General features: G+C 36.4%; 1 protein-coding gene across 6 annotated transcripts in view; it reads right to left on the bottom strand.

Moving 5' to 3' along the window:
* Positions 1 to 1,660: 1,660 nt before the first annotated feature.
* Positions 1,661 to 11,694, bottom strand: part of LOC121517425 (arf-GAP with coiled-coil, ANK repeat and PH domain-containing protein 3-like) — a 125,120-nt gene continuing 115,086 nt past the window's right edge. For 4 of the 6 annotated variants that reach the window (XM_041799166.1, XM_041799169.1, XM_041799168.1 and 1 more), the window contains exon 25: positions 1,661 to 2,503. In XM_041799166.1, coding sequence (XP_041655100.1) covers positions 2,394 to 2,503 — 110 coding nt within the window. In that variant the 3' untranslated portion in view covers positions 1,661 to 2,393. The remainder of the gene's footprint in view (positions 2,504 to 11,694) is intronic. The other 2 variants (XM_041799167.1, XM_041799170.1) reach the window with 1 other exon arrangement.

Raw genomic sequence — 11,694 nt, 5'->3', positions numbered from 1 at the left:
GTTATTTTTGGTGTCTAGTCATAGCCACAGTGTGAGGTGAGTCATATGAAGTGATTATCAACAGGCTTTAATAATAGCCTCCTTCTTTTTAGACAACATTCTCGATTAGTTTTGGATCTGAATGTTAAAGGACAGGAAGAGGAGATTTTTCTGTGGGAAAAAGAACTATTTGTAGTTCCACATTAGTAGTTAAATTAACAAAAGATAAAAGATCATCATTATCATTGTACCTATGCATCAAGCCCCCTATGTCTCACAGCAGCTGTTTCAGTCAGTCTAAGTCCACGCAGCTTTATCTTACTGTTGCACATTTGTTCAGTTTAATAGTAGAATACAACATAAAGGTACCTGCTATTCCTTTATGTCACTGTCATACTACATTGCACTAGAAAATCTACTTAAATGACACATAAAGTGTAATTTTACTTTTTGTAGAGTTGCTTTGGTGGGTGTAACTACAAACTCTGTCATGAGTGCTACTCACTATGGAAAAACATGAAAAAACACTCTACAGTGGAAATTTTGAAGACAAAGATAGGGCAGAGTCCTGTAGGATAGTGCGTCTTAACCTTTTTCCTTATAGTCCCCCTTGCCTGTAGCAAACAAAGGCAGAACCCCTCCAGGACTCATTTATATTTTACTGTCAAAAGCGATATACTTTTTTTGTAATTTGCCAACAGAGAGAGGCCTGATAAAACTTTTTTTATACACTGAAAAAACAAATATGTTGGACCTACTTAAATATTCACATCAACCTGACAAGCAACTGAATTGTTTTTTTCCAACTGAAATTAATGAATTGCAACCAAAGTTATTATAGTTAACTAAAACTAAAGCTTTAAAAAAGAAAACTAGCCGAAACCTAATTCTGTGCTAACAAAACTGACTTAAAAAAAATAAAATTAAAGACAAAGTCTCCTTAGTTTTAGTCTTTGACGGAATGACTGAGATACTAAACTAAAATGAAGCATTTTTGCAAAATAAAAACTAGACAAAACTAACAAACCAGCAGTAAAAATGAATAAAAACCAAACCGAAGTTTAAAACAAGTAAAAACGAAATAAAAACTAATGGAAAATCCCAAATTATTATAACCTTGCTTGCAACTTAAGTTAACTTAATGCAACTTGTTAACTTGAGTTGAAAAAGCCTAATTCCATTGCTTTTAACCAATTCAAGTAAGTTTTTAAGTATATCCAACAGTTTTCTTTTTGTTCAGTCTATCAATGCTCCACTAAGAGTGTTGCTGGTATTAGAGGAAGCTGATACTTGTGCAAATATGATTTTTAAAACTACAAAGCAGATAAATCCTCACACAGTCCTTGAGACCTTTAACGTCCCCTCGAGAGAAACCAGGACCACAGGTTGGGAACCAATGCTCTTGAGAGATTTTGGGAACTGTTTTACCTTATATGCATAAGCTTGCACTTAAATTCCTTTACATGTTTTTGTAAACAGCCTGACTCTGCCACTCATTTGTTTTCATTTCTACAGTTAAAAATTGATCTTAAATTGCCAGGCAGTAAAAGTTATTTCACTTCTCATGCAGGAGGCTGCTAGTCCTTCATGTTGACACCAGAGGGCGCTGTTGTTGCAGCTACACATATGTGAATAAACTGACTCCCAGTGACCTATAGGAAGAACTTTGACTTCATGTATGTAAACAGACAATGTTTATTCTCAATCCATCTTCCATCAGCATCCCTCTTCATTCTGATATATTAGCATTTAATGCTTCTACAGCATGTAAACAGTAACAGAAGCACTGTATTTCATAGTGGTACTGCAGAGTCAATTCAACAAAACACATCACAAAGACTAGGCCAGCATAGTCAACATTTGACACAATAAACAGCTCATCAGGAGAAATAACACTGCCACTTTAGGACTGTAGAGGATGGTATGACACATAGCTGAATTCAAGTTTATGTATGGAATATAACGGGGTAAATGCATGCAGTACAAACAGAAAAATATGCAATGTATTGATGAATTTCCTGCAATAAAACAAACATTTTAAATGGAGTAATGGAAAATATGAAGCAAACATTTTTTTATACACAAAAAAGGGGATAAACTAAACAAGTGCTTGGCATTTTATCAAACATTTCCTCTAACATTGTACAAAAGCTTTCATTTTATATACATGTAAGAGGAAAAGACCAGCAGATCCTCATTTGGAAATACAAGAACAGCATATGACTATTGCAAATTAATTCAACTATTCTAAACAATACAAGAATTTCTTCACTCCAATCCACTTTAAGTTGTTTTTTTTGTGGATAAGACTGAAGCTACAAATGAAATTTGTCATCATTTACATGGTTTAAAATCAAAGCTCAGATTCAGAAAAATGTTTTTCAAGTCTCTAATTCCTCCTTCCTCCATGCTGACTACCTGAAGGAGTGTCTGAAGTGCACACTCCTCCGTTTCAGCTTCTCCGGGTTGTGTGAAGCCATGTGGGAAAATTCTCGGAAGATGTCAAGGTATGTGGCGTCTCCTGCTGAAGAAAACATCAGAAAACAAGGATGAAAATGAAGCGCATAATACTCCAACGCTCGCTTTAAAGAGTCAAAACATCTTTTATGAATACAAGCAGTAATAAAAACAGAAAGCAGAGCAGCCCTGGGTAAGAAAAAGCCTCATGAATGGAGGGTAAAAACAGGAGGAGGCACCATGAAGACTCCCTCTTTCAACTCTTTAAATTCTGAGCCTTTGCTTTTCTCGTGGCCATGGCAGCGGTTGAATCTACCAGCACGACAAAAGCAGTTGAACTCTTTTGTGTCCCATGAGAGCTCCCAGGCTCGGCTAATTAAAAAAGGAGGAATGAGCATTCCTGGTTTTGCCTGTTTCTGCATGTGTTAGTGTGAGAAAGAGAGGCAGACTGAGAGATCAAAAACTACAGGCCTTAGACTCTATGTGGCTCCTTAAATACTCTTATTCAAAACCCACACTGAGAGACAGAAATAGTTAATAACTGGTTTATATCCCTGGGTAAAATGTGCCTGGAACAATCACTTTTTACCACTTTAACTCCCTAAAATAATTTGAAAATTCTGCATACAAAATAGTGAAACGTCTTTTGCTAGAAATCAAAATAAATCATATGCAAGTGCAGCAAAGTTATCAAGTAATGGACAACTACTATTTTATTTCACCTTGTTGATTTTCTTAGGGCTAACAAAGATTTACTTTCTGATAGCTGAATTGCAATAGACTTTGAATGCACGTTTTACATCTTTTTATTTTGCATTTAAAAAACAAATTTTTCAGTCCATATAGAAAATCTGAGAATTCTTAATAGTGCCTTAACTCGGGAATCAAATTGAGTCAAAGAGATGCATTTTATGATGTTCACATTAAGATTTATTGTTTAATGAGTGTTGCACTGTGTTGCATACTGCACAAGTATGTTCTGAAACCAGGACTTAGATGTAGGAGACCGCTTAAAAGTTTTTATTCTGTAAACCACGGATTTTTACTGGTTATTTTGGGGCTATTTGTCTTTAGTAGATAGGACAGCTGAAGACAGAAAATGTGGTGAGAAAGAGTGGAGGAAGACCTGCACCAAACATGTGAATCAGTCCCACAACCACAGTGTCAAGGACTATAGCGTCAGCATATGAGAACCTGCTCTGCCAGCAGAGCACCCAAAATACATTTCTCAACACTGTTATACATTAGAAATCTGCAGGAGTGCATGTACAAAAAGACTCATTTGACATCCAGTGATCATCAGAGTGCAGCGGTTCCCATAGTGGGCCGTGAGGTCATGACAAAGGGGGCGCGGTAAGGCGAGGCTAAGCAACACTAGCTGATGACTTCAGCACTGCAGAAGAGGAGCAGTTTATGGATGTCACCTCAGATTCAATGATGCAGTTGCAGTTCAAGTCCAAGACATTGTCTGCATTTTGGATTGGAGTGGAAAAGGAGTACCCACTGATAGGCACAAGGGCCTTTGCCACATGCTTTCCTTTTGCCTGTGTGTGATAGGTTTATCTACAGTTGCCTCAATCAAGACCAAAAAAATCACAGCTGGACACTGAAAATGAAGTGAGAGTGGCAGTCTCACAGCTGCACCCAGGGTTAAACAGGAAAGGAAGATGTTTACTAAATTTTAATTTTCAGGGAATTGCTCCATTTTCAGAAAGTCAGATTTTTAAAACTCATTTTTTTAGGTTTTATGTTGTGCTAAATTAAAAAAAGAAATAGCAAAAATGTGTCCGGTGAGAGGTAGGAGGGCCTGAAAATATTTTCATCTGCGAAAGGGGGGCTCGACAGAGAAAGTTTGGGAACCCCTGAGTTAGTGCAAAAGGATTGACACTTGTCAGGAGCTCAAATTTTGTTGCTTTCTATGTGTAAGTAGCCCACATAAGGTTAACATTTAAGCCGAGACTTTTTCTCAACAAAATGTTCTTTCTTACTTTTACTTAATTTGTGTTTTTTTGTGCAGTTTCCAGCTGAGGACAGAGGTGTGGTGATGTCTGGGGAAATTGTTATACTCTTTATTTATCCCACTATTTGTGGCTAGCTCCAACTGTCTGCGTCCCTAGTTCACTTTGTGCAGCCTACAGTAGTGCTGCACAGGCTGTGTAATTACACAATTACATAAAAGGCTGCAATTATTTTTGTATGAAGTAGTACTTGAGAGGTTTACAAAAAAGGCCTCAGAAAGGCCTTTAAGCTTACAATAGTGCCAAAAAGAAAACTTTCTTATATTTTGAAAATATTTAGTCATTTTGAAAGCAGTGCAAAAAAACCCATCTGGTTTTGTAGTTTTTATACTTATTGCAATCACAGTATTGTCCAGCATAATCACAACTGCACATTATTACCAAATCGTGCAGCACTACTCATTGCAAAGATAAACTATGACCCACCTACTCTACCTGTGATAGCTTACCAAAGCTAATCTTACCCAACCAACAAAGGCAACAACTGGTTACACGCAGGTTGGAGGGGGTCATGCCCTCACAAGGAAAAAATGCTGCATACTGTTGGATAATGTGCATCAGAGCAGTGTGAGAGTGGTTATAATCTTTGAAGACAGAAAAATAAGTGGGTGTACTCTGTATACCTGTGTATAACTTGCAGTGTGCCACTGGCGAAGAGTACTTTACCTGTTAGGGATATAAACCTGCTTTTATTTTGAAAGACATAAAGAACTTATGGTCAATGAATGGCTACAATATTAGCTTTACCTTGGTAAAAAAAAGAGCTTGAGTGTTAAATATTTGATATCACCAGGTTCAGACTACTTTCGACTTCTACAATGAGTTTTTCAAAGTAAAATTAGACATTCAGAGGTGCAGAGGTATCCTTATCTTTCATCGCTGGGAGAGTAGAAAGATGCTAAGGTGAGTGTATACTGCTGCTGGCCTGCTCAATGGACTCTTCTCATTCTAGGGATGGGCGATACTTAAATACTGATACTTTTTGATGTAATTTTACCAATATTGATACTTTTGAAGAAAGAATAAAATATTGGTCTATCAATCTTTTAAAAGGTACACATTTCAGGCAAATAAAATGATGTATCCAGGTCATTCAGAAATGTATTTACCACCATTATATTTAACTTAATAACTTAGATTTACTTCAATTTAAGAACTTCAATTAAATTGAAATGTTTGTGCAAGCAGATAAAGAATTAAATAGATGAGAATGAAAGAGTGGAGAGTGTGGTACAAAATCAAAAATTAAATCAAGATATCTTCAAGTCAACATAGATTAATACAGTTTGTGGTATTCACGTGTGGCCTCAGAGTAGTTTTTGTTATATTTTCTTAAAATTTAAAATCAACTTGGAGACCACATTGAATGAGAAGGATGGCCAAGTTGAGTTGAGCTGCTGAGATTTGTTACTTGTGTATGAATGGTCCCCGAAGTTACATAGGACAGTAGACATATCTCATTGGTCTCCAAAGTCATATGACCCTGACAAGCAGTGAAAGTAACACAGTCTGGAGGACAGAGACAGGGCTCTAGGGCATCGGGGAGGCAATGATACTTTGTTAGAGTAATCGATACCAAATGAGTACTTTGTAAGTATTGATATATCGATACTCCCACCCCTATCTGATTCTGGTCCTGACCTGTTTGACCCACTCTGCCCCCGACTTGCACCAGAGAGCCTTGTTCATCCATGATCATGCCCTGGGTTCTTTGGTTTTCCTTCCTTGGATCACTTCTGGTTGGAATGACCGCTGTAAGCTGTGAAATCCTACAAAAGCTGCAGCTTTGGAGATGCTTTGACCTAGCTATCAAGAGATCATGATTCAGCCATTTTTCCTGCTTTCATCACGTCGGCTTTGGGGGGAAAAGTTCAGATGCTGCCTCACATATTAGTGTCATTATAACAAGAGAAGCAACAACTGACTTTACTAAGTGGTCATAATCTCATCTGATCAGGGTATAAACTGCCTCTGACTGACTAATAAATGAGCTCTAGTAGAGCATATTTAAAAAGCTCAGACATGTCCTTTGAGTTCTATTTTTTACGGTAAATATTGAATATCATGCTCTGAAAACCTCTGAGACAACCAAGAACTGAACAAGAGGAGTGTGATTTTGTTAATGCTGTTAGATGGAGTGAAAAGAAGAGACAGAAATCAAGCACAGAAGCAAAGAGAGAGAGGGTTAGTTTTAGTCACATCTTAGTTTTATTTTCAGTACCATTGAAAAAAGACACTGGGAGTTATAGAACAGAAAGGAAGCATTTTAGCAGTGTTAATCTTCACAGAGACACACGTTCTGGTACAATATTCAAAGAAATTGACAGTTAACAGTCAGACAGAAAAGTACAAGAGAGTTAAAAATTGCATGTTAGAAGCAAGCAGTTAAAGTGTTAATAGTTTTTTTTAGTTTATTTACACAACAGTCAAGTAAATGACCCACTGACTGACACACAGTGGACACACATCGTACTGTACAACACATAATCCTTCAGTGGCTCGATGCTAATCGTAGTTTGGTCAGTGGTGACATCAGTCGTCTAACAAAAACCTGCTTTAAGTCGGCGTGAAGCTCCCACGGCTAGCACACCAAGAACTGCACAAAAGTAAGAAAAGGCTGGATTTAGTGTTTTCAAAGTGCGAAGAATCGACCACAGAGGAGCTGGAGAGGAGAAGAGTGAGCCTCTCTTTCTGTCTACGTCTTTTAAAAAGTTATATTTCACTGCTAAAGAGCTCTGACCTCTGAAAGACTTACAAGTTAGGGACTGTAGGAAAATGTATGGGGGAAAGCTGCAGTCAGAAAGTTCAGGTTTCTGGGCCTAATTTAACATTAGTCCAATTTATTCTTACTTACTTTAATCTGGATTATGTGGATGAGTTTAAGTGCCAGAAACCATGGGCTGTATAAAGATGCACAGCACCAAAAAGTGAAGGTAAAATACCTATCACTTCCTTTAATGACTGGCTGCAGTGTAGGTGCATGTCCTCCCATTTCCTCCATGTTAGCTGATGGGATTCTAGGAAAACTTTCAAATAAAGTAGATGAATTATTTTCAAACCTTGTTTCAGTGGTGAAAGATAGTTACTATCACACAAGTCCTGTTTGTTCTGATATTTTTCTTTGAATAAGGACTATAAAAATGTTCAAAATGTCAGGATTGACAGCTCAGAAGACAAATGTGGCACAAATACTGTATGTGCGCCAGATTAGCTGAGTAGAGGTGGAAAAAGTGAGAAGAAACATGACTAACACTCACAAGTCACTGAACTGTCCATAACTGTGTGTGTCTTTTTCAAATCTACACAAAAATCTGTTCCATTGCAGAATGGAAATTGATCTTTGACATGATAAGTTAAATGTTTTGGTTAGCTGCTTCCACTGGGGAACTCTACTTCCAAATGAGTTAAATTTCAGTGGCCTTCACAAGAGGATTTTAGCTTCTTTTTATTAAACAGCAGAAAAAAATGGAGATTTATGTACTGTCTATGGAGTAAAGCACTGATCATCAACTTCCACATCACATCCTTCCATCCGGACCCCAGAAGATCGTTTAATTCAGAAAAGGAGGAAAGGAAGATGTTGTGGTTTTAAGGGCATCTTTTAGCTTTAAATGTCTGCAGCTGTTAAATCCACCCCAAAAATTATTACTATTTAAATAGTTTAAGTATGAGTTAACATTTGATCTGTTTTTATAGAAATTCACTTGTCAGCCATTTGTAGTAAATATATTTTTTTAATTATTTAAAAAAATGGGTTAAGACTGGTGCAAATGTTGCAAAAAAGGCCAGATAAAGTGTTGAAAAGGGGGTTAAGATGTGGCAAATATGGGTAAAAGAGGAAAAAAAAGGGGAAAAAAGGATATAAAAATAAGGTTAAAGTGGCAAAAAATGCAAGAAAAGTAATGAAAATGGGTTAAAAAGTGGCAAAAAAGGTCTAAAAAAGGGGACAAAACAAGCAGGAAAAAGGTTTAAAAGGCATCAAAGAATGGCAAAAATTGGGTTAAAGAGGCAAAAAGTATCAAAAATGGGTTGAAAGTGGCAAAAATTGTGCAAGAGAAGTAATGAAAAGGGATTAAAAAAAGAGTCAAAATTAGCTGAAAAGTGGCAAAAATGGATAAAGAGTGGTAAAAGAGGATAATCATGCAGGAAAGGTGGTTGTAAGGGGGTTTAAGACTGGCATAAATTGGGTTAAAGAGGCAAAAAGTATCAAAAATGTGTTCAAAGTGGAAAAAATACAGCAAAAATGGTCTGGCGAAGTAGTGAAAAGAGGTTAAAGAGTGGCAAACACAGGCAAAAATTGGGAGGAAAGTTGCAAAAATGGGTTAAGAATGGCAAAAAATCTTGCAGAGATGGCTAAAGTTGTAGTGAAAAGGGTTAAAAAGTTTCAAAAATTAGATCATATTGGTGCTAAATCACATTCTCTGGGATTTTCAGGGGCCGAGACGATTTGGTGGGCAGGATAGAAAGTCATGATTAATATAAGATAAGTCGTCATCTCCTAATTTCGACTTTTTAGTCTCATAATTTTGACTTTTATCTCATAATTATGACTTTTTATCTACAATAAATTTGTATTGCTAATTAGGATCAATGTCCCCCTTTTATTACATTTTGAAATTCCTCTATTTTGCATTTAAAATTGTTTTTGTTTCATTTTGGATTATTGTACTGTCTAAGGGTAACTGACTTACTGTTTGAATACAAACTTTTATTTTGAAAGATGATAAGGAACTTCAGTTAGTTTGAAGATTATGGCACAAATTTAAACAGACAAAAAAACTTGTTATTGACTGAAAATCAAATAAGAGAATGGTAAAAAGGTGAATGTTTGATATCAGTAAGTGTAGATAACTTTTAACTGAACATTAGGAGCAGTGGTGGGCTTGTTTTACATCACTGTGGCTGCAGGGAGATGCTGCAGTGGGTTAAGTGTGTACAGCATCAGCCTTGAGCAAGACTAGTGTGGTTTTCAGTCCCCCATGTGAATAATTTTCACACAGTCCCTAATCAATAGATCCTTCAGGATTCATATCCTACCATGAGAAATAAAATAGTGAAAACACTTGCTGGCCCTTTGAAGAACTGTCTGTGGTCTTTGGCTTCAACTTAACCCCAACAGTTTATAGCATCTATCAAAGATGAACAACATCTTTGCGAAAGTATTTTTCCTCTTCAGGCTTATCAAAACTCAGATAAACGCAGTGGTCTGTTCCAGAGCTTTAACAAACAGTCATGTCCTGCTCTTTCTGGATCCCTGCCATTCACTGAGAGCTACAAAAGGGTCGAACAAAGAGTACAACATAACTCAGAGCATTTAGAGGATCAATAAATACAGGGTTTTTTTTGGCAGAAGCCGGGCTGTTCATCGTCATCAAGCTTTTTGCATCATCCAGCTAATGGAAGACAGTGTTAGAGGAGTGTTTGCATCCATTTCAGTGATGAATGTCTTTCCATGCTGTTGTCATGATTTGGCAGTAATAATATGGACATCAATAGTAATAAATATTCACATATAACGGGCACAGAAGTAAACAAAAGCAACCTGGGCTACAGCCGACCATGCATTATAAACATTATCGTGATACATGACCATAATAACAAACCCTTTAACTTACAAATACTGTACATCCAGTCATACATGTTAGCTTAGCGTGACTTATCAAAAATGTCGATCTTCAAAGTGATTAAATATTATTAAACCGTGGAGTATTGGCTCTCGTTCTCATCATGAGAATATAATACTGTTACTGCGTGTGTGAGTGCTCAGCAAAATAAAGTCTAACAAAATATATCCAGCTTAAAAAAATACCATCTGCATCGTTGTCAAACGTAATAGAAAAAATACAGATCATCTGTACTGAGTTGTCATTGCACTATTGCTCTGGATGTTTCCTCTTGAATAAAACAAAAGCAGTCGACTCTAAAAAGGAAATGAAAGTACAATGACAAGAGCAAAACTAAAAATCACTGTTGGAGTAAAAAGTGCATTCTTTTGCTTTTGATTCAAAATAAAAGCTTTCTTGATCAATCTCTTGATTAACAGAGAAATGATTCTTCTTCTGGGTTTATTTCCTCTCAGATATCACAGCCTCGCTGCTCCTCTCACAGCCGCAATAACAATGTTCAAAGGACAGCTCCACCTATTTTATCACAGGCATGGACTACACATCCTCAGGTGACTGAAAAAGCTCAGTCTATAAAGATAGGGCAATCTTCACGCCAGATTTTTAAGCTTTGATACAATGCTATTAAAACAAAATGATAGAAATAAAGTGATAAATGTTTTGATCAGGTACACCTAACACTGGCTAACTTCTTACTTCTGATAACCAAAAAAAGTAAAAAAAAAAAAATAAAAAAAAATAAATTTTTTACTGTTAAATTGAACAAACACATCGGTAACACTTCAGTAATGAAAATTGTCATTGTTTTTCTGCAATTTAGACAACGTTTGTTGAAACCTTTTTTATAAAATAGATGTGTTTTAAAGTTTTAACATGCTTTAGCATCATTAAAATAACACTGTAAGACCAAACATGTTGAAAATACTCAAGATATTTGTCAGAACTGACTCAAGTTAAATAAATAATTTACATGTTTCTCATCTACTGCGAATTTCCCTTATGTCTTTCACATGTTTGAATTTTGCACAATCATGCTAACCAAAGTAAGCTAATTTGACTGAGTACAAGTAACAAAGACTGAAAGATGACCTTTGACCCAGGAAGTGATCTTCCACAGAGTTCAGTACACCATCTTTATTAAGTTGAAGTTGTTTCCCACAGGCTGGACTTCTCTACCTGTGTGAGTAACTTCACTCATGGTGCAAAAGTGTCTGATGTCCAAAGGCATTCTGAGAAAACTTTGCAGATTAAGGGATAACTGCCAAGTACTTATTAGTACAATGACAGAAAATACTAAAGGGATTGAGTACTGTTTACTTAAACTTACAGTGCTGATATTATATCATTTTAAATTAGGTCTGAACAGAGGAGGGATTTTCTTCAACACCCTGCATAGAGTAAAATTGCAATATCCGTTTTCTCATATGTGCTACAAATATCGCATGTAGCTGTGTGGGAAGTGGGATGCACCCTGGGTTTTGGAAGTAGTTCTTACTTTAAACGTTCACTCTTTTTCATTTAAAAAACAAGAACAGGACTTAAGATGTCATGCAAAGACTGCAAGTTAGATTGTTTCTATTTCCATTCCAATTAAGTTTGCAATTTTGCATGGCTGC

Source organism: Cheilinus undulatus, linkage group 11 (genome assembly GCF_018320785.1).
Source record: "Cheilinus undulatus linkage group 11, ASM1832078v1, whole genome shotgun sequence".
Classification (NCBI taxonomy): Eukaryota; Metazoa; Chordata; class Actinopteri; order Labriformes; family Labridae; genus Cheilinus; species Cheilinus undulatus.
The sequence above is the reverse complement of the archived record's forward strand: the minus strand, read 5'-3'. Positions and strand labels throughout refer to the sequence as shown.